At 34.9% G+C, this 22,986-nt stretch overlaps 2 protein-coding genes, 1 long non-coding RNA gene and 1 pseudogene across 5 annotated transcripts; 1 reads left to right on the top strand and 3 right to left on the bottom strand.

The window, feature by feature from the left end:
* Positions 1 to 826: 826 nt before the first annotated feature.
* LOC111014051 (putative transcription factor KAN4) lies at positions 827 to 4,013 on the bottom strand. Of its 2 annotated transcripts, none has more exons than XM_088127906.1 (6): positions 3,340 to 4,013; positions 3,105 to 3,181; positions 2,905 to 2,941; positions 2,694 to 2,799; positions 1,300 to 1,393; positions 827 to 1,175 (listed from the first exon to the last, which is right to left on the bottom strand). In XM_088127906.1, the coding sequence occupies exons 1-6, from the start codon at positions 3,704 to 3,706 to the stop codon at positions 1,008 to 1,010; spliced, it is 849 nt and encodes a 282-aa protein (XP_087984032.1). In that variant the 5' UTR covers positions 3,707 to 4,013; the 3' UTR covers positions 827 to 1,007. The 2 variants fall into 2 exon arrangements, with proteins under 2 accessions (XP_087984032.1, XP_087984033.1); XM_088127907.1 differs by having other exon boundaries at positions 3,343 to 4,011.
* Positions 4,014 to 8,309: 4,296 nt separating this feature from the next.
* On the bottom strand, positions 8,310 to 11,507 carry LOC111013941 (uncharacterized). 2 transcript variants are annotated; one of them, XR_015792952.1, is made up of 5 exons: positions 11,370 to 11,507; positions 10,049 to 11,247; positions 9,822 to 9,919; positions 9,360 to 9,461; positions 8,310 to 8,942 (listed from the first exon to the last, which is right to left on the bottom strand). It is a non-coding gene; the product is annotated as an uncharacterized LOC111013941 (long non-coding RNA). The 2 variants fall into 2 exon arrangements; XR_015792951.1 differs by lacking the exon at positions 11,370 to 11,507 and having other exon boundaries at positions 10,049 to 11,358.
* Positions 11,508 to 12,031: 524 nt separating this feature from the next.
* LOC111014046 (AP2/B3-like transcriptional factor family protein) lies at positions 12,032 to 15,530 on the bottom strand. Its single transcript, XM_022288647.2, has 5 exons — positions 15,186 to 15,530; positions 14,912 to 15,024; positions 13,538 to 14,105; positions 12,976 to 13,160; positions 12,032 to 12,573 (listed from the first exon to the last, which is right to left on the bottom strand). The coding sequence occupies exons 2-5, from the start codon at positions 15,020 to 15,022 to the stop codon at positions 12,256 to 12,258; spliced, it is 1,182 nt and encodes a 393-aa protein (XP_022144339.1). The 5' UTR covers positions 15,023 to 15,024; positions 15,186 to 15,530; the 3' UTR covers positions 12,032 to 12,255.
* Positions 15,531 to 20,484: 4,954 nt separating this feature from the next.
* LOC148209415 (dof zinc finger protein DOF3.4 pseudogene) lies at positions 20,485 to 21,545 on the top strand (annotated as a pseudogene).
* The last annotated feature ends 1,441 nt before the right edge of the window (positions 21,546 to 22,986 follow it).

The raw sequence follows: 22,986 nt of genomic DNA, 5'->3' as shown, positions 1-22,986 counted from the left end.
TAAAAATTATCTCATTAATGACATTAATTTTTTTTTTACTCAGTTTCCTAATCTATATTTTTTTTCCATTGTATTTTTTTACTCAGTTCCCAAGAGGAAAAAAAAATTAAAATTCTAAACCAGGCTAAATCTTAACAATATTAATTAGTCTTTTGAATTCAACTCTTTTTAATCCTCCTCCTTTGTGTCCCAAACGAACTGTCACTTATCTTATAAGTGGACCTATAAAGAGAGCTTATTCATAGTCATTTTGAACCTATACCCATATCTACATTTAAAAAATTTGCATGTCAACAAATTGTCGATATGTCTGAGTGGTTAAGGAGACAGACTTGAAATCTGTTGGGTTTCACCTGCGTAGGTTCGAACCCTGATTTATATAATTATAGCTGGTATAATATTGTCTATTTGAGTAGGTTCGAACCCTGATTTATATAATTATAGCTGGTATAATATTGTCTATTTGAGTAAGATTCCATCTCTCAAATTATATGATAATTTCCAATTAGGTCAATTTTGTATATTTTGATGTAGCAAAAAAATCAGTTGCTCTCGATATTTCTCTTGGCTTTGAGCAGCCATGTGGGCTGTTTTGATAGGGTTTGGGCCTTGTTGGGGAACCCACTTACAATATGGAGCAGCCATTGTGTTAAAAAAAAATGGTTGGTTTTACAAATTAACAATAACGTGTCTGAAAACCATATCTCCTCCTATGGCTTAGGCCCCATCATATTCATTACCTTTGGAGTTAATGTTTTTGTTTTTTTCCATCACAACACACACATGGTACACATAACTTTCAACAAACAATCATTAAAACAGAAGAAGAAGAAGAACAAGGATACAATTTTTTTGGTTCAATTTTAATGGGTTCAAACAAAAATATCCAACATCTCTCTCTTTACCCTCACAGTGCAAAATTTTGAGACATTGGAAACAGAAAACTTAACATACATATAATTAGGTTAATAATTATGATGAAAAAGAGTGAGAATTAGAATTCAGTGTTAGAGAATTTGGGCATATCCGAGAGTGAATTCTAAGTTAAGAGTATTATTATTATGAGTATACACATGGCCATGGTCACTCAACGACAAGCAGCTACCCTCCAATTTCTGCTTCTTCACGCCACTCGAGATTTTGATGCTTGCCTTGTGTCGGTCCTCCTCCTGCTCCTGCTTCAAATCAAACCAAAGAAAAAAAAAACACACCCATTCTTGGATATAATTATTGTCTTCTTTCTTTCTTTTTGAGAGAGATGTTGTTCTTTAAGGTTGTATTTTGTGTGAATATACGAACCTGGTTGTTGTTTCCAGTGCTACCATTGTTGTAATGTTGACTCCTTCTGGTCGTCATCTCATGATTTGTCTCCATTGATGAAGAGAACATGTCCCTGCCCATCATTAATTTAATCTCACCAATTAGTTTAATGCACTAATTTTGTACCTACTAATTGAGTTTCCAATGCTTCACACTTTTCGTTGTGTATTTGAAGTGGGTTTTGTGAATTATTGGCTGAATTTCATGGATTGGAAATGGGGTAGTTTGTTTGAAATGGTGTCTTTTTTAGGGTTTAAATACTATTTTGGGTATATGTACTTTTTTCTTTTATTTATTTTTGGACTTGTAGTTTCAAATTTCTATTTTGTTCATCTACTTTAAAAAGTGATCATTTTGATTCTTCATTTTCAATTTAATCTCACTTATTTCAATAAAAAGATTTTAGCATGACACCTGATTCACTAAATTTATTAAAATATAGTCATAAACTTATATTCAAGATTTCCATTGTGTATAAAATTTGTGTCAAAATTTTACAAATAAGAAACAAAATGGCCAATTTTTAAAAGAACAGGGACTAAACGTACATTTTGAAACCATAAGGACTAGATGAAAAAATTTGAAAATACATAGACAAAAATGGACATTTTAAAAATACACGAACCAGAATAAACCAAATCCAAAAGTATAGGAGTATTTAAACCCATACTTAAACAGGGTTTTGGAAATGTTTATGAATGAGTACGTCGTGAAAGAAGGTTATTTGTAAAACAATTCAAACCTAAAAATAAAAGTGCAGGTTATAAATGTAAATTAGACCTAATGTTACAAAAATAGCAACCTATAAAAGAATAATTGTGAGTACGACGGAAAAAATGGAATTTGTGTCCATCAACAATTATTATGATAATCAATCATCAAATTATGTATTTCTCCAAAAAAAAAAAATCATCAAATTATGTGTAAATCAAATTGCTAAAAAGAAGTCAAAACAAACTAATTAATATTGTTAGTCATTTCCTTAATGGATTATCTAGTCAACATTAGTAATTAATTGATTTTTTTTCCTCTAAAAAAAACCTATAAAGAAACTGTCCACCTACTCAATTTTTCCCAAAATTAACTTGAGTATCATTAACTTATTAACTTTCAACAATTTTTATTTTTATTTAAAAAAAAAGAACCTAAAATAAAGAGATTTGATCAAAGGGCACTAGAGTGGATGGTCAAAGAAGCTAATATTGTACACACAAAACGTTAAGTAATATTACATATGTTATAAATTACTTAGAAGAGTGTTTCTATCAAATGAAAAAAAGATTCAAATTTGGCATGATTATAAACAGTGCCATTAAATGATTTAGAAATAATGCAAGAGTTATTGGAAGATTTAAATTAATTAATACACTCACATTTGATCAGGGCTTTTCCACATTGTAAGAGTTGGGTTAGAAATCTCACAATCTGAAACACCAACAGCATCAACCTGATCTTGCCTCTGCTTCTTCAAGGCAAAGTCTGCAAATTTAAATTGTGGGTCATTTTCAGATCATCAAAAATCTCTCAAAATTAGAGTGTTGAAAAGAGGGGGTAAAAAAAAATTTAAAAATTGTAATTAATTACCAGTAGATTTGTCAGTGCTTTTCACCGTTCTATACATCTGCATGAACAACAAAAAAAAAATAATTTAAGGCTAAAGAGAAAACAAAAGGAAGAAAAAGAAAAAGAAGTCAACAATCAAAGATCACACTCTCGATGCTCTTTTGTCCTCACTTTCTTATGTCTGAAAATAAAATTAAGACTTAAATTAGGATTAAAATTACCTGCAAATGGCTTTTTACATGAGCTAGGGTTAGATCCTTCACATTCATCAGCTCCAACACAGATTTTGGCGTTGCCCCTGCCACATCAAAAACTAATTAACGATAAACAAAATTATTAAAAAAAAAAAAAAGAAGAGTTCATGATCCCTTTTTAATTAATTATTGTATTTGCATGGTCTCGTATTGGATTTTCAAAAAAAAAAAAAAAAGGATATAAATTGTGTAATTATTGTACTACTTTCATGGCCGCCGAGGAGCTGAACGGCGTGGACGAAATGGGCATGGAGAGTAGTGGTCCATCTCATTCTCGGAGCTCTAATATTTCTCCTAACCCCAAACGCCATTTTGGGAGCTCTCTTGAAGGTGGCACGCCCAAAGATTTGATTTTGACGGTGGAGATCACGGCGGCCGGCGCCACTATTGGGCCCTAAATCCAGATGGGTTTTGGTAAAAAGCCGTGCAGCAGCATTCTCATGGCTCAGATCGCTGCCGGAATCCGACGGCGGACTAATCTGCAACGAGAGGTCCGGCAGTAACAGCGGCGGTGCCGGCGGAATGATGTCCTTCAATTCCATCATCGTATATTGGGTCCGAAACAACATGGTGAAGAAGAATCCTGATGTTTTGAAGGGTAATTATGAGAGAAGAGATGGAAATAGAAAGAGGGGTTTTGAAAAGTTGGGATCTTTGAAGAGGAATGAGAAGATAAGGAAGAGGGGTTGCTATAAGGGGGTGTGTTTATAGTTTTAGTAGTGGAAAGGTTGAAGGTAAGAAGTGAAAAGGTTGAAAGTTGTGTGTGCATTTAATACTCGCAGATGGATCAGACAGCTTTTCCAACACACAGATGAGAGAGAGAGAGAAAGAGAAGAGAGAGAGAGTTTTCTTTATGAAAATAATAATGGGGGAATGAAAAGGAGGTGGGGTGGGGATTGTGTTTATGGAAATGGGGCACTCTCTCTCTCTTTTTTTTTTTTCTCACTATTGAATTTGGGGGAGGAGATTTCTTTTGAGTCTAATGGTTAGGTTATTATTTTGCTCGGTTGTGTGTTTGAAAATTCTATAAATACTAAGATAGTATCAGGATAAAAAAAAATGGTATTAAGATCCGAAAAAGAGAGATCAAGTTAAATCAGTGAATTTAAAAAGAGTCACCATTCTTATCATCTCAAAACAGCAGGTAAAAAATCACTTGTCAGGAAATCAAAGGATTTAAAAAGATTTATAAATATATAAACTATTTTCCTTGATGCTAATTAATTTTGAAATGAAATTGCGTTAAAAATTTATTTTTTTTGTTTCTAAAAAAATTTGTGAGATATTGATTAAATTTATTGGGGGGGGGGGGGGGGGGGGGTCGATCAAGTTAAGAAGATTCCCTATTTTTGTGTATAAACGAGGTATATTTCACGTTGCTTTCCAAATTATCCCTCTGTTCAAACCCTGTCTCCTTACACTGCTCCTTTCCCATCTCTGATTATTTCATATAACTCAATTTTCCGTTTTTCTTTTTTGAAAAAAAGTTTTGACCCTAAAATCAGCTTCGTTTAAAGTTCTAACAATTAATATACTATACACATACTTCGGGTTGGTTTTGGTAGTGTGTTTGTTTCTTTTTTTCTTTAATTTTTTTTTATTCAAAACTGTTTTGAAGAATGCTATTGGTGGAATTAGATAGTGCAATATGAACCACTCATATGTGAACACGTATTAGATTCAAAGCACCCAAGTGACCCAAAACCACACCAATGCGAGGTTTTATTTACATGGGTCATCATCTCTTAACTAACTGAACGTCCACTTTAAATCAACAGTCGATCTCGTCATCTCGTCTAGAATCCAGCCCTCCCTCAACAAAAAACATTTAAGTTTTATAAACGTTACTTATTTATTGGTTTTTCTCCCGAAAATTATGACCATACTCTATAACAAATTAAACTTGTTGCAATACTAGTCATTTACTTTTCTTTCATATCCATGAGTGTTCGAGTCAGTTTGTGCACACCTCAATTAATCTTTCGCATAACAAGTAGTTGATCTTATTGCATTTAATTGTCAAAGAAATACATAGAAAATTAATTTCCCGTTACCATAAAAATCTGAGAGATGGATTGTAATTTAGTAATAAATTTTAAGAATGAGTCTAGTAAAAAATATTTTGCCACTAATGCCAATGTAAAACGAGGTGATAATATATTAATTTCACGTTACCCTAAAAAAAACTTTAAAAAGGTTATAATTATCAACACAGCTATGACTATTGACCTCATCCTTCTAAAGAATAAAAGCAATGGTCAACAACACACTTCATCATTATTTAGAACTATTTCATGAGATTGTGAAACTAAGAACTAATTAAAAGTGTAAATTTTCTTTACCTTTTAATAGATAATCTCTACATACTTAGAGATTTGAAAGACGACACGCTTATTTTTATATATACTTTTAAATTTATCTTAACATATCATTAAATTTACTTTTCTAATCCATGAATTCACCACTTATTTTCTTACCGGCCTAAAAGAGAGAGACGCACTCAAAATATAGGTGAAATGTGAACCCTTTATAAAATGTACACTCGAGAAAATAATACACCCATAAATTACTTTCAAATATGAGTGTGAAATTCTTTTGATCACGAAAACAGTACTTTTAGAACCATGTTGTTGGAAAATTAACGGTTCTCTGTAATTTTCACTTCAATAAAAAATATTCACACACAACCACGATACAAATAGGAAGATAAACTGTAACGAACAAGAAAATGACAGATCAAATTATACTGGTTCACCACTAAGGACTACGTCTAACCTTCCACTAAGATGTGGGTAAATCACTAATATTATTAAGGATCAGATACAAAACTCTTCCAAAAAATATTCTCTAGAGACCCCAACAAAAGCTCTTAGCTTCTAAGTATTTTACACATTAATACTTAGGAACAAGAATAAATAACTCATAAGAATCAAGATACAATTATCCTGATAATGACGATCTTGATTAACACCAAAGCCTCTGTCAATGCCCGAGCCGCTGCCACTGATTAGCTGCCAAAACCCTCTGAAAACGGCTGCTAAAAAATCCCACTTTCGATTGGTAAACCCTAGAACCCGTAAAGCAGTGTTTATAAACATCGAAACAACGCCACGACAATGTCCCTGGCACCATGGTGTTACGGACGCAAAGATGCGTCCGCGCGCCCACCAGGAAAGTGTCGTGGCACTATCTTCTCGGCCTGAGTGACCTGCAGTCCCGTTTCCCTATTTTTCATCTCCCCTTTGATCTCGACGCGTCTCAGCTCGATCTCAATACATCCCTAGCTCGTTCCGATGTTGTTTTGACTCCACCAATCCCAACACATGTCAAATATAAAAGATTAAATTTTTATTCTAACCCACCAACTTAAATTTACGATATCGGAGATTTAAGTGCTAGTTTATTGAGAGGAGAGAGAGGGGAGTAATGGGAGTCCAACATAAACGTTGAAAGGAACAGGTAGCATTTGTCTGCCTTAACTTAAGACGCATCCTTAAGCTCCCAATATTCCCTCTCCGTGTCCAATTATTCCTTCTCCCATATATCACGTGATGGTCTCTATTCTATTTCATTAATCCTCAATGTTTGAGGTTTTTTATTTATTTATTTTTTAATCTTTTAAAATTCTCCACATTATCTTTGATGTATTAAAATTCAGGTTCTTACCTAAAAAATAATTGCTAAAATTTATTAAATGTTTTTTACTTGTGATTAAATTATCATTTTATTAACATATTTAGACACGTAGACATGTCAATAAAATAGATGGAGTAGGTTAACATCCAAACAGCAACGACTCATAATCTCTTAGTCGGAGATAGTTGTCATTTACTATTGAGTTAAGTTCAATGCATGGATGGGTAATACATTGATGGTAGAAGGAACAAATTAAAAGTTTTTCAGTACAACTAATGGTAAAATCGAGAATTTTAAAAGATTGAGATTTGAGTTTAAAAGGAAAAAACAAGGATCCTGTGGTATATTTAGCCTTCTATTTTCTATTTTATTCCCACCACATAATAATTAATACTTCAATAATGCTCTCGCAGTCGCCCGCTAGCCTACATTAATATCAATCAATAAATAGTCAAAGAAAATATATATCAATCAATAATTAAAAAAATAAAAAATCAATCAATTAATTGAACTCATACTCTTTTCCCCCAAACTTATTAACATATACTAATGAGTTTTTAATTTAAAAAGGTTTATTTGGTCAGCGCCTGATGCGCTCTAGATTCTCCGGGAAATGCAAGGCGTGATTAATTAATGGATTAAATTTTGTTGTTATTAGTGATAATAATAAGAAAAAACTTGGTTCATCATTCTCTCTCTGTGTATTTCTCTCTCTAGAATATTCAAAATTGTTGGGAAACATGCAATCCAGTGCAAAAAAATAAAAAAATAAAAAAGTAAAAAAAAAAAGGCGTATGAATCACAGGCAATTTTGGATCATATTCCATATTCCATGCCTTTGTCTTATCCCACATTTCCTCTCCCTCTCTGTCTCTTTGTATTCACCCCTTTTTCTTCTCTCTTTTCTTCAACTTTCAACTTTCTTGTTCCTTGTGCTTGCTTCTTTCTTGTTTTTTCTTTTCTTTTCTTTTTTTAATTCAGTCCGAATCGCTTCATATTTTTCTTATATACACTGATATTCTTCATTTTTAAACTAGCTTGCTAGCCTTTTTACATCTTTTTAGACATAGTTCTTATTTATATATCTATTTAAAATCTTTCGTGTAATTTTAAGATTAAAAAGTCGAGCATACATTTATTACGTAGGTTAGATTTGTTAGTCTCATGATATGGATTTGCTAATCGGATGCGTTACACAAATTCAATCTTACGAGATCTACATTTTGTTTTACATAGTAATTAAGCAATTTTGTAAATCTAGACCTCTTATGTATATATATTCTAATTTGATTTATTTATAAGATTTTTGGTTCACAACTCTAATTGATTTAGGTTGATTGTTAAGCTAGGGATTTTGAAGCCCCGAATAAAAATCTGTAGTAATTAACTTGTCTTTGGGTTGTACAAAAGAATTAAGTTACAGGAATCTATGAAATTGTGTAACATATGTTTGGTGAGTGGATTTATGATTTGTTAATGTTAATTTATGATATAAAAGATCAATTTCATCAACTTGAGTTTATGTGGTTCGTGGGAGACTAGCAAAAAAGATTTAAATTTAATATGCTTGACGTACATTGACAAAATGTTTAAAGCTACATAATATTACTAAGGGCTACACTATTAAGAGGAAGTGGTCGTTTAAAGCTACATAATATTACCAAGTGCTACACTATTAGAGGCACGTGGACCACTTCCGTGTGACAATGTGACCTAGGGATTGAGCTCAAACCATCGAGTCGAGGAGGAAAAGCTCGTGTCACGCAACAAGCAGGTCAGCTCGGTCTCTTCTTCAGGCATATCTGCTAACATTCTAATAAGAATGATTCTACTGTTTGGATGTCCGTAATTGTTGGCTAAAGATTCCTTTGCTAACAAGTACAAACTCTAACCACCTATACCAGTTTCCCCGAATTTCCCTCTTATGTAAGATACGCAACATCTCGCACTTAATTTCTAGCTCGCCACTTCTCTGCTCTTCCCACCTTAGTTCTAACTTAAGTTTTATAGTACATTTGGTTGAGCACTATACATCGATACCATGCTCTGACATACACATGTGCTACTTCAAGCGACTGATGCTCTTCTGCATCAACAGCTCAAGTCACCAAATCTCCTCGGTTGACTCCACCTGTCACCTCACCTCAATCAAAATTCAAGATCAACACCCTGAACAAATTCAAGTTTTAATTAAATAATTAGGAAAAAAAATATGAACAAAAACTATGATAATTTTGGTATAAAGCTTAAAAAGTAAAATAGAATATTTGAAAGTATGAAAACTCAGGAGTAATAAAGTTTCAAATCCTATAACAATCAAACAAAGAGCAACTTATTTTGTCAGTAATATCTTCAAACGACTAATTACAATAGTAGTAGAATGTACTAAAGTAGTATTAAATTTTTGTTCGAATATACAACTATGCATACCATGCAACATATATAATATATATATCTCAACATGCATTGGGTTGCTTGGAGATTCGAGCCCTAAACCCCATCTTCTTCCTCCCTCTAAGTTCGAGCAATATAATTAATTATATTAAGGAGATCACCAAAACGACAAAAGAGAAAGGAAAGAATCACCGAAATCAACGCCGTTTAGGCTTCTGAGCTGAGCTCCACGACATTACATCACACAGAAATAGACACGAATTGGTAATTACTCGCACACACCACATCGTTTACCTGTTTAATTAAAACAGAATAATGATATAATAATGAAGGCCAAGGCCCTCCCCAGAAAAAAAAAAAAGATGCCATTGGAAGAATCAAGGGTGACGATTGGGCACTGTCCTTTAATTTAATAATATCAGGCCATTAAGATGGTCAAGAAAGCAGGCCTCAAAAACCCCAACAGGCAACAACAACCCTAAGGTTTTAGGGCTCCAAACTTCCATAATTTTCGAGAAACCTGATGTGGGTTTGTTTGGAGAATCCCTAAGCTCACCTCACTCTCACTAGGGGATGTCACATGTCAGGATAGAAAGCTGAAAGACTGAGTTTTCTTTCCCTTTTTTTTTTTTGAGTCCATTTATTCAATCATACCTTTGACCATAAATGGTAGCTGTCCCGCAGTTTCTCAAACAATGGAAGATTGGGAAGGAGATTCAGCTGCCGTACTTGAATTCCAAACGTCATCTGACCTGCATCAAGATTATTTCAACTTTTTCAAAAAAAAAAATTTACAGTTTTTTATAAGTGTGTAATGTGTAGTGTGTGTGGTGCTGTCCCACGGCATTAAAAATCATGGAAAATGGATATATAATGAGTACATTTTTGTTTGTAGAAACAGGGGACCCGACCCACCCTTTGGAATTAATAAGACCCCTTCTCCCTGTCCCTGCTCTACCACCTCACCATGTGCCATCCTTCAGTTTTCTCTGCTCACAGAAACTTGTTTTGCTGGTCTCATCATGTTTGGCTTTCAAGGGCTCTGAGCCAGCCATAAACCAAGTAACAAGATGGCGTAGGGAATAACATGTTATTTAAGAACAATTTTGAATGGAGGGGTAATTATGTGGTAAGGTGAATAGTAAAAAATTGACTGTGTTTTTGGTCATAAGGTGCATCATTATGGCGTGTACAAGCGCATGTGGGCAATGGTACCGTGCAAAGATATCTATTATTTTCCTTTTTACTTATGAGAAAGAGGGCCGGCAGTGGGATATATATTGTTGTATCTAAGGGATGTGGGGATCAAATAATTGAGAGAAAATATATAGCAAAAAGGATAAATCTTTTGGTAAGTTCTAAAAGGCGAGCCATCGTCCTTTGAACATTGTGTCATCTCTATTCTATCATTTGACTTTCTGTATCCTGTTAGTTTTTATTTTTCATCCATCAAACCAGCCTATACTTTGGATGTAAATTAATCACTTTCTTTGTCAAGTTAGAAACATTTTTGTGATTATAGGCAAGCCTAAGTTTTATGGGTTCTAGTTTAGTATCTTTAATTGTGTTGGATGTTCGTTCTAGAGTTTGTGCATTTTTTTACCACTTGATGCCATTGTTGGATTTGTATATATAGTTGTCAACTTAATAGCCATTGGATGCAGGTCAAAATTTGTATACCTAATCGTTTGATGTAGATTCAAAAGAAAAAAAAAAAGAGAGAGAGCCATTTTTGTAATTACATTCTTGTAAGTGAATTGTAGGATTCAACTCCCTTCAAATTCCCAACACAAGAATTTAAAAAGAGCAAATTGAATTAACAATATGAGCCCTAATAATAATTATTATTCATCAAGGTTGTGGAGTGTATAACCTAGCTTGGTGAATCGTTTAGAAAGAGGGGAAAAAAGGAGAGATGGATTTCTCTCTCTAAGCTTCCATATGTTACTTGAGCAGTAGTGGGGTGGACCACAGAAGAACAAAACCATGTCTGGTGAAAAATATAAGAAGTTGGAAAGGTACCTCCCTCATAGCCCTCGAGAATTTCAAACAAAATGCTAGAAACAACTCCTCAATACACCTGCAAATAAAACGTCAAGTTCCTCATCAATGGCTCAGAAGAAAAAAAGAAAAGGAGTTTCAGAACATGAACGTCAAACAACACAAAAAAGAAACAAATTCCCATCTCCCTTTCAACTTCACCTGCGACTTGCAAAAAAAAGTCATATAATATAATGGCATTATGTGTGTGGCAGTTGCCATCACCACCAAGCAGGACTCTTCCTCCTCCTTATTTACAGTGCAGAGAATATGTACAAAACTTGGAAGTCATAATTTACCATTGGCGCTTTGTGAGGAAAGAGCCGTCCAGGATGGGGAAGAATTGGCAGGCACATGAGGGATCTGAGTCCCCTGCATCATCCCCCTTCCACAGCATAGCATAACCCTGCAAGATTTGCAATTTGTCCTCTGTGAATTGAATAATGGCAAACCCACGTGAACTTCCTCTGGAGCTTCAAACTTCAAACACAGACTCACAAGCTCAGGGATTCAAATAAATCTCTTCCCATTCCCTCCCTGTTTTATAATATTGCAGTTGTTGTTGCCTATCCCTGTTTTTTTCGCTTCTATGTAGTCAAAATAAGACCCAACTTTCATCTGGTGCAGAATAATCAATAAGCATTTATTGAAGTAAGACTCCGAGATTAGCATAAATTCTAATCATTCCAGATTTCTGCTTATGGCTGGTTTAGGCTGAGAAATTTCTCAATTCTGACTCAATGCAGCCAATCATACGAGTGATTGGAATGAATATCTGCTAAAATTATCGGCATTGTTTCACATCAAAAGTTATAGAACTGTGATTGAAGCTGGTAACTCCTAAGCACAAAGTTGGATTACTCTACTGATAGATATAACAGATGGCAGAATGGGCATGGGATCAAACAAACATTAGCGACCAACAGGTCCCAGTAACAAACTGGTGTGTATGTTAAAGCAGAGTTATTAGCTACAATATTATACAGACAGTAATTCATGGGTCTTAACATTAGGTACTAAACATTTCAGGAACTTGCCAAGTCATGCTTCAGGTGGCTTTGATTAGCTTCCGGTTGCTCTTTGATGATGACACACGAGTGAGAGGGATAGCATCTTCGACAACACGGAAGATTTTGACCTCCAGGACCACAGGCCCACTTGTTTTAACGACAGGCTCGAAGACACATACGTCATACTCTTCTAAATTGTTATCAATAGCAAAATGTTTCCATCCACTTGTAAGACCACCACATTGACGACTCTGGGTAAAGTTGAATTTGGTTGGCCATTCATCATTTCCAAAACGGAGTATTACATCTTGGTTGCGTAGGGAGAGATTTTTTGTAACCCACTGAGTGGGGATAAACTGCATCATCAACCAACAAGCGGGGAAAATGTCATATGAATATGAAACCTAAAACAAAATTTATCCACAAGAAGGCTTTTTGTAACTACGGTTTTCTTTTGACTTTTCAGAGTTGGAATTCCTTGATTGTATAGTTTCTTAGTTTCTTGAGGGAGGGTCTTCTCGACCCTTTGCCCCTAGGTTGTATGCCTCTTTTTGGACTCCTTTTTCTTTTGGAATGAATCTTTGTTTATTATCAAAAAAAAAAAAGTTAACAAAAAGATCGGCCAAATTTCCTAATAATAATGAACTCACACATTCAGTTCACAATGTACTCCAAAAGTTCCCTGGAAAAGATATATTGAGTGCTGAAAGAAAGTTTAAGGAGCAACAAAAAGATCAGTAACAGATGACGTGTTTTACCAGAAAGAATCTCCTGTACACGTGTGAAGGTCGCATAACAACTTTGAAACTACCATCACTTGATGCTGCTTCTGCCAACTTCAGGGCATTGATCTTGTCATCTTCTGTTATAGCCCTTCGATTGGATACGTAATGCTCAGCATATGACCCGATTTTCTTAATAGGAGTAGCTGCCACATCAGAATCTGGCGAAGTCCAAGGTCAGATACTAGATTGATTATCCACGAAAAAAGTTATATGAACTTTATACATATCACTTTGGTCTATTACTATTAATCCAATTAAACCAAAAATGCCAGTGAAACCTAGTTACATTTTAATCCATAAACGTTAAATAGATTGGGTCCTGGCTATACAAACATTTCGAAAATGCTTTTCCAGTCAAGATTGGAAACACAATATCAGCATCGTCTTAAAATCTTGATAACAGAGTTGGGGATAACAACCCAAGAATCACCAAGAATTTTAAAGCATCATCATTCATTATCTGCTTTTGAGGTCAACCACAGAATCATGCAACCATATGAAAGACTAAAAACTTAAAAATTTCTTCTCCAACTACCTGAGATCTGAATAGGAGGGGGAGTCAGAATTGTTGCATTATTTGGAGTTTCTTTCTTTCTTCTAGTCCGCATTGTTTGTATAGGCTCAGCCGAACAAACCTCTGGTTGACCATTCAGATTTGTAGCTTTGGAAACAACGTCCTGTATCATACGTTCCATACTGTCATCATGTATAATATTTTCAGAGGAAGCACATTCAGCACCATTGTTAGTATCAGCATCAAAGTCATCCAAAGAGGGTTCTCTAAGCTTCCTCTTAGCCTGGTATCCGTCATCGCCTTTTTTATGCTCGCAAATTTTTACAAAATATGATGCTTCCTTCTCACAAAAGCTCTTCCAATCGAATACTAAAACATCAAACTGGGACCCTCCATTGTACCTAAAAATCAAAAGATCATTCTGCTCCAAAGAATGAGCCTTCACAAAGTCTTGCCAGCCATGTTTGAAATACAATTTATTATCATTGGAAGTCAATCCCACATCCCATGTAGCACCACTAGGACCTTTAAGAGTCACGGTTGACGGAAGTTTCTTTTTTAAATTGTTTGCAAATTTGTTTGGAATTACCTGCAACTCAGATTAGATATATCCGAATTAGCGAATTCCTAGAGAAGCTTGTAACAAGAACTTTGACGCAATTTTCAGGTAAATGAAATGGATGATCAAAGCAAAGAAATAAACTCTATAAGAGTAAGTGTTTGTATCCAGATAGTAAATCATCAATCATCTTAAACCCCATAGGCTCGGAACATTTTAGGAAGACGGTGAGTGCTTCAGAAATTAGCAGTATGAAGGGGCAACTGTAGGCACTATAAGGTCCAAGTTCTTCAACAATGATCAAAAAGCCACAATCACTTGCAGAGTTCATTTAAGCTCGCCATTGGCAAGCATTAATCTAATAATGGTCTAGAAAATAGTATCACAGAAAGATTTAAACATGAAATTTATTTGAACCTAACCTTGGACGACCAGTGGCAAGCATTACCCTAATAATGGTCTAGAAAAGATTATCGCAGAAATATTTAGACATGAAACTTTTTTGAACCTAATCCTCGGATAACCACTCTCCATTGCTTACACCATTTCTGAACAATAAGGAAACTAAGGATATTAACCCTCAAGTCTTAACCAACTAAACAGCAAACAACAACACCACCCGAACCCCCCTATACACACAAATTATATATATTACACACACACAAATAATTGTCTAGAATCTAAAAGCAGCTGCATGTTTGTGAGGGTAAATCTCGAAAGGCATATCGTATCAGCGGCATGAGTATCTAGTGTCTAGTCATAATCAAATGCACAACCCAGTTTTTTTTTTTTAAATGATAAAAGGGGAGGGAGCAGAGCAGAGGAAAAAAACCTACAAGTTGCTGCTCACAACCACCGGCAAGAATTTGATAGAAGTGGGTGAACTGAAAATGGGTCCAATAAATATCTTCTGCCCATTTGCTGGAACCATCACATGCTTTATCCATTTCTGCGGCAATAAATTAACAACAAGATTCGGAGAGCAAGAGAAGGGGTGAGAGAAGAGCAACAGCGGTTTGATCCGAGGAGCAAAACCTAGGCATAACAAAATGCAAGGACAATTCCAATTCGGGGAAAATCTAGATCCAGAATGAAATTAGCTGCCCTTACCGGTTACCAGGAAGCTGGCAGAAGGAGAAATTGAGGGTAGCCGCCGAATTGCAAAGTTTGCCGGAGTTGAAGGAAGATCAAGATGGGGGCTGTGGCAGTCGGATGCTTGGACTACAGAGAGAGAAGTGAAGCAGAAGCCGAAGTTAAGGGAAACGGACCGAAGGAATTGAAGACACCCACCCAGTTACTGTACTGATACGATACGACAATTCACTGACGCTGAGAGAAAGTAGACGGCGATGCCCGTTCCGAGGCCATTCTTGGAGCTGAACGAGCTTTTCTTCCAACTACAGTGCCTGCTAAATTTTCACTCAGAAAGTGCCATTAGTTTATTTATTCGAGGCTGGAGCTTGAAAATATAGTGAGAAATAAGAACATATATTCGTAAATGTGATTTTTGTTTTATATTTTAACTAAAAATTTACAAAATAATCATCCCTTCGAAACTTTGTGGACAATTACACCTATTTTCGTACCAATTGCACTTAAATTATATTCGTTTTGACTATAATTATCCTTACAATTACAACAATTTCATAGATGAGAATATAATTCGAATAATTTCATAGTGTAGAGATTAGGCAGACTTACGGTGATTAGAAAGAAGCTTGAATACCTTCTAACTAAAAAAAAAAAAAAACTTAATATTATATCCTAAAATTTCTTTAACAATATGTCATGTTGGCCCAATGATGCAAGGGGCAAGCCCATGGGCAGCTAGCATCATAAAAAAAAAATCTTTATATAAAAATGTCAATTTATATAAAATGAATTATATATACATATGTTCGTTCTAATTTCTAAAATATGATTATTCTTCTAACACTTTTAAATGTGAAGCTACCTCTTGTTTTAAACTTGGAATTCTTTACAATCTTTTTGGTCAAATTGTATCCGTCTAACTGTAGAGTTTATTTTTCTTTTTAATTTATATGTTGATAATCTCTTTTTTTTCCTCTTTATAAATCATCAAATTTTTTAGATTTAATTGTTTTCTTTTATATATTTTTTAAATTTGAATTTTGCACAGTAATTATCTGAGGTGCATATTTTCTTTTAATAAGATCTTACGTATTGAGTCCGGAATAGAAATTCTGAATCCACCCTTGAAAAGTGTGATTAAAAGTTCAAAGTTTAGAACATACGATTTGTAACAATACTTTATAGATGGTTTGTACATTTTTTTAAATTAAAAGTTCAAGTCTCCAGTCAATTTGAACATAGTTTATTGAATAAAATATTTATTATCATCTCTAACACACTAAAAAATGGTTGGAAGATAGGAATATATATAACCACTATTCTACGGGTAGTTGCTTCAATGTTTTTTAAACTACTTTCCTTTTCAAAATCATCTAGTTATGAATGGTGATTTTGATGATCATGAAGTTAACTATAATTCTTAATAACAATTTTGAAAGCAAAAGTAAAAACTTGTTATTATTTATATATTTTTATTTTTTTAGAGAAAAAGGGTCTCAAAAAGTCATTAAATCCAGTTTATTGAAAAAGGTACCAAACTGTAAAATATTTAAATCGTAAACTCTAGGCCTTGAAATTACTTATAATCTAACTCTCATTTGTATGTGTGTGTATATATATATATATATATTTTTTTTTTAACTAGTTCTATTTTTTACATTTTGCTCTTTTTATGAATTTTGCTGGACTATATTTATGAGTTAGGACTGCTACTAAGTTCTTCTTATATATCAAATTTAACACACGTAAGCTCAATTCAACCACACAAATCTTTTTAATTTTTATTCATATTAGAATCACGGTTGACATTCACTCTCTTATAATTAAATTAATCGAACCCAGTTGTCGTAGGTGTTATAAAATTCTCCATGTCACTTTACGAACATATCTTTTAACTTTCCCTCGACTTTATTCATAAACTCTTTTTTAGTACAAATAAAAATAGAAAAAAAAAATTAGTAAAGTTGGTCTCATGGAAGATAATATCACCCCTACCAAAATTTTGAGGGGTGACTTCTCCTTGCATGTATAGCTAAGATATTTACGACTTGAACCCTATAATCGTATATCCCACCAAGACTTCCATATGGTTTTTTTTTTATACATGCATTTTCTATCACACTTGGAATGCTAGCTCATCCTTAAGTTATAATAAAAGTTTTTATTGTTCTTTTAAACTTTGATCTTGATTGTCTACTCTTTCTTTTCCATCTTTTTTTACATCTCTTAACCTAAGTTTTCTTCAATATAATAATCTTTCAACCGTCTGACTTTAGTTTTTTAGTATAACAAGTGAGATAGAGGGATTCAAACTCATAACATCTTAGTAAAAAATAAGTACTAATTAATATTGAACTCAGTTCATTAAGTAACCGCTTAGCTTGTCTTCGAGTTGATCTTCGTTCAATTTTTATTCAATATTCACCACTATGGTCAAAGCCAAAAAAACAAAAAGGAGCCCACAGTTTATTCATTTCATCTCACTAGCTATAGCCTCATGATTTTGTTCCAACCAATTCAATCAAAATGATCAAGGACGCGTCCGCCCTTTTTTATTATTATTATTTTTTTCCTATGGTCAAAGCGTTTTTTTTTTCCTACTCAAATTGGGATTAGTTTCACTTTCACTATTTAGTTCATAATTTCAGAACTGACAGTAGCCCGTGTAATTTGTAAATACTTTCTTTTTCTGCTTTTTACCGATTTTTTTTCCATACAAAACCTATTGGTTGGATAGATTAGGGATAGCAACTACTGCAATAGATTAGACAGTAAAGACCAAGAATGTAAAGCTAATTTGTGTACACCGCTCTATTGCTCTTACTCTAAACCAAGGAAAAAAATGTAGCTCAATCTTTACTGTTTGGGTTGAGTTCTTCAAGTTATCGAGTTATTTAGGATCCATTTGGCAACGTTCCCATTTTTTGTTTATCGTTTCTAAATTTTATTAAGAAACTTAAAAATTTTGAAATTAATTATGTTTTTTGTTTCTCCTCTTTTGGAAACATTCTCAAAATTGTATAGAAATTTGGTTAACAATCAAAATAAGTTTCTTGTTTCCGCTTCCAATTTATTACCATACATAAATATAAATATTGTCCTTAAAAAAAATAAAAAAAATATTGTTTGATTGTCTTTGAATTCATTGGTGTTGGGTCATATTCTTCAATTATATTTTTCTTTATTAAAAATGAAGAAACAGAAACAAGAACGTTACCAAACGAGCCCTTAAATACTCCAATACTCCTGAGTAATGCTCAAATAAGCATTACTAAATTGTGATGACGCGACAATTAATTACGACACATATGTCTTAATCTGCTAAGCTATGTTTTAATTGGTAGGTCGTGAGTTTTAATTCTCATTTTTATACGTGGTTGTAACTAAAGAAAAATGTATAGAAAAAAAAATTACAAAAACTTGAATTTACTCTTTTTTTTTTGGGCAAAAAGTTAATATATTCCAAAGAAAAAGAATGATCTCACCCTCGTATCAAAGCACAAAAGAAACAAAAAAGACCGGTAAAAAAGACATCAGAAACACCAAGAAAAAAAGCTAATAACACAACAAAAACCGTAAAAAAATAAACAGACTCTATCAACAGTCAAGAGTTATAACAAATGCTAACATGCGAAGTAGTAGCACGAGCAAAAGATCATGTAATTATAGTCTCTCAAAATATGAGAAATTGAGGTAGGCTCAAGTAATCCAGTTTCATGCTCGACGCATCTAAGTAAACAACTTCTCTAGCTCTATATCCCATAAGCAAATACAATACGAGGAGTCTACTAATACAATCATACCATTCTGACAAATTTACTAAACATACACTAAAATAAGATGGTCCCACCTCTCAATCTCATCAAAACACCGGATAGACTTGATCATGAGTCTACACCATAAATAAGATGGACCCTTTTATATGGTATGGATTTCAAAAGTGTGAATTTATACCCTTCAACACCATAACATAAAAGTAGAGAGCAGTAGAGAGCAGTGAACTGAGAGAAAGGTGGAAAGGAAAGAGAAAAAAGAAAAAAAAAATGAAGAAGAGGGGAATGGTTTGTAGTGTAGTGTAGGCAGCATGCAAAACTCGACAACTCAACAAAAAGAACCCTAATTATGGCTTTTCTTTCACATTCACCGACATCCACATTCATTATTCCCTCCCCCAATCCATTCATAATGCCTCCCCAAACACACTCAAAATCCACCAAATTGATTGAATCCAAAGTTATATGTATAACCCTAAATATATATATATATATATATATATATATATATATATATGCTTTATCATTAAATGTTTGTTTCGGCGCACGTTTTCTCTATTTAGTCCCACTTATATATTACATGATTTGGACGAGAAATTAGGCTATATACAAGAGAAAAAGTCCAAATTTATCTCAACTTTAAGAAATTTAGATGAAGAATTGGGAAACTTTCCTTATGTTAGATTTCTGAAATTTTACTTAATAATAAGTAAATTCTCATGTCATGCAAGTTAATCGGGGCCAATTCGAAAATTTACCAACAAAAAACGTTTAATTAAAAACAAATTGAAATGTAAAAAAGAAATAGATTGTAGGCAAGATTTTAAACGATGATAATAAAAATATAATCTACGGATGGTGTGTCCATCTAGGGACAGAAAGTGTGTGGCAGTGCCTTTCATTTCATAATTGGAAAATACTTTGGAGTTAATGGGTGAGCACCTCTTTCATAATTATCATTAAATTTTTTACAAATAAGATAGATAAATATAAAAAATTTAAAATTAAATAATAAATTATCAATTTTTCAATAATGATCCTTTTAGAATTAAAATATCGAGCAGTTAATTATTTTCGTTCATAATTTATATTTTCATCTTTGATCTTTTTCAACTCAACTCATTAGCATAAGTTAAAAAATACATTCGGTCTCCATATCTTTGCTAAAGTGACAATTTAGTTTTTAAATTTTAGTTTATAATGATTTAGTTCATACACTTTCAAATTATTAATAATTTAGTCTCTAAAATACTTGCATAACAATTTAGTTCATACCGTAAAAAAAATTTATCAAAATTAATTGTTGATTTTTATCAATCTTTGTATTTTATAAAAATATTTAGTCCCTTATTAAATTTGTCGATTTAAATATATAATAAAGTTAACAAAAATTTTAACTATTTCTATATCGTTACAAAAATTAATTGTCGATTTTCACCTATGGTTGAATTAAAAAAAAAAAAAAAAAAAAAAGTGGAGCGAGTGAGAGTGAGCGTGCGACTCGGTGGCGGGCAACATCGTACCTGCCCCACCGCTTTCCCTTCTCTCTCCTAAACCCCAACTAAATAAAAGCCCCATCTTTAACTTCATTCGCTCCCACTCCCAGTTCTCCCACTCCCAAATATCTCTTGAATTCAGATTTTGATTATTAATGCCGTCGGAATCAGGCAACAGAAGCGGCGGCGGCGGCGGCAGGGCCCAGCAGAGCATGGGGTTCCCTCCGCCGCCCCAGACGGAGCCCCTCCCCTGCCCCCGCTGCGACTCCCTCAACACCAAGTTCTGCTACTACAACAACTACAACCTCTCCCAGCCCCGCCACTTCTGCAAGTCCTGCCGCCGCTATTGGACCCACGGCGGCACCCTCCGCGACGTCCCCGTCGGCGGCGGCTCCCGCAAGAACTCCCGCCGGTCCCGCTACCACTCCTCCTCCGCCACCACCACCACCACCTCCTCCTCCTCCTCCTCCTCCTCCACCACCTCCTCCTCCGTCCCCATTCTCAACGATCCTACCGCCGCCGCCCCCACCCCCACCGGCACCTTCACTTCTCTGCTCACCTCCCAGGGCTCCGGCTTCTTGGCCCTCGGCGGGTACGGGTCGGCCGGACCCGGACCCGGCCCCGCCCCCGTCCCCCCGCCTTTCGATGAAATGGGCTTCGCCCTCGGCAGGGGATCCTTATGGACTCCTACTGCTTCCGCTTATCCTGAAGTCGTCGGCGATCTCCTCGGGAATTACGCTGCTGGTGGGCCCCCCGAGACCTCCTCTTCCGCGTTGAACGCGTGGCAGATCGACGGCGCCGACGCCGGCCGTGGAGTCATCGACGGAGATTTCCTGGGCTGGCCGGACCTTGCCATTTCCATGCAAGGCAAGAGCTTGAAGTAAAAACCAAAAAAAAAAAAATCTAATAATATTACACAAACTCAATCTCAATGCTTCATTTTTTTTTTACTGCTGGATTTTTCCTTTTTCAGTTTCTTGCCTTTTTTCTTTTATTTGGGTATAGTGAGAGTATAGAGTACTGATAGGATACAGTAATATTATTGAGAGTTGTGGGTGGGTGCAATGGGTGTCTCTGTTATTTAGCCTTTTTTTCTCTTCTTCTTCTTCTCTTCTTCTTCTTCTTCTTCTTCTTCTTCTTCTTCTTCTTCTTCTTCTTCTTCTTCTTCTTCTTCTTCTTCTTCTTCTTTTCTCTTTTTTAATTGGTCTTTTGTCGAATACTATGTCTGAAGAAGCAACAGCAGCAGCTCTTCCACATAAATTTGACAAAATAGTTCCACCAAAAAAAGAAAAAAAAAAAGTTTCCTGGGAAATTTCCCTTTGTGTATCCCTGTTCACACAAAACTTTGTGGTATTTGCTTGGCATCATCTTCACTTGCATTATTCAAATCCAAACCAATCTGAATCAAACCAATAAATCAAAGAAAAAAGAGGTAAAAAAAGAGGAATTTTGGTTTTGTTTGGCAGACAAATTGGAGATGTTTGTGGTACGTACGTTGTTATTACAGTCGAGTAATGTTATGGACTACTACTACTCCAATGGCTCCAAAAATGAAAATATCAGAGTTCAGTGTGTGTCTGTTTGTGTACGAGGACGATCCTCGGACCATCCGACATAGCAATTAATTACACTCCCAATCCAAATCCAAACGCACTGCCTCCTCCCTCCCAACACTATATCCAAAACCCAATGCACTGCACGCACTAAAAACTCTCTTTACAAGTTACACCCATAAATCAAAATTTGATTTTTATTATTGGGGTAGAATCCCAAGAGAGTGAGAGATCGAGCCTGTGGACAAAAAGTTAGGCCCAGAAAAGACCAAACCATGTTCTGATCAAAATCACTGATCAGAAACACCAACACCCAGACCGCAGTATTCAAATTTTTGACCAGTGAAGAAGAGGATCCAACACAACACAAGCAATTAAACAGCCGTTGCTGCCCACTTTTTGCTTTTAATCTCATCAGGCCATGACTTTGACTTTGACTTTGACTTTGACAAAAGAGAAGAGAATATGGGAGACCAAACGTGTTATTGAGAATGATTGGTAATGGGGCTTTAGGGGACAGTGGGAACGCAAATAGCGCCTGGGGATTCAGTCCCCATGGCCTTTGTAACCAATGTTGGCGCTGTGGCCGCCCCCGCCCCGGCCCCCGCTCGTGCATTCGCCTCTCATTGCTCTTCTTTTCTTTCTTCCCCACCAACCCAACACTCATTATCTATACCCTCAAATAATTATTTCATTTCTGTTCTTATTTTACTCCTAATAATTATGATTTGTGCACACCCAATCAGTGTATCCATAGAGGTTTCGTGCTAGATTAATAGCCTTCGGAGAATTCTTGACGATGGGGTGAAAGATGTGTGATGAGAGTAAATGAACCAATACCACATCCGAATGAAAGAGATTTTGAGATCATAGAAGAATGGTCAAGAAAGACTTAAAAGAATTAATAATCACTACCTATACTAACAAAATGCACCTTCGTTTCCGGTAACCCAATCATAAAAACTCCAAAGTGCATGGGATGTCGGGATGATTAGAG

This window comes from Momordica charantia, assembly GCF_013281855.1.
Source record: "Momordica charantia cultivar OHB3-1 chromosome 8 unlocalized genomic scaffold, Mcharantia_2.0 BLBB01000008.1, whole genome shotgun sequence".
Lineage (NCBI taxonomy): Eukaryota > Viridiplantae > Streptophyta > Magnoliopsida > Cucurbitales > Cucurbitaceae > Momordica > Momordica charantia.
Note: the sequence above shows the minus strand (reverse complement) of the source record. Positions and strands in the feature narration are given on the sequence as shown.

Coding starts and splice junctions, on each gene's coding strand:
- LOC111014051 (XM_088127906.1), bottom strand. CDS start 3,706: ATGTTGTTTCGGACCCAATATACGATGATGGAATTGAAGGACATCATT. Junction 3,182..3,339: donor CCTCGGCGGCCATGAAAGTA/GTACAATAATTA, acceptor TTGATGTGGCAG/GGGCAACGCCAAAATCTGTG. Junction 2,800..2,904: donor AAGCACTGACAAATCTACTG/GTAATTAATTAC, acceptor TTAAATTTGCAG/ACTTTGCCTTGAAGAAGCAG.
- LOC111014046 (XM_022288647.2), bottom strand. CDS start 15,022: ATGGATAAAGCATGTGATGGTTCCAGCAAATGGGCAGAAGATATTTAT. Junction 14,106..14,911: donor GTGGTTGTGAGCAGCAACTT/GTAGGTTTTTTT, acceptor TCTGAGTTGCAG/GTAATTCCAAACAAATTTGC. Junction 13,161..13,537: donor CCCTCCTATTCAGATCTCAG/GTAGTTGGAGAA, acceptor GGACTTCGCCAG/ATTCTGATGTGGCAGCTACT.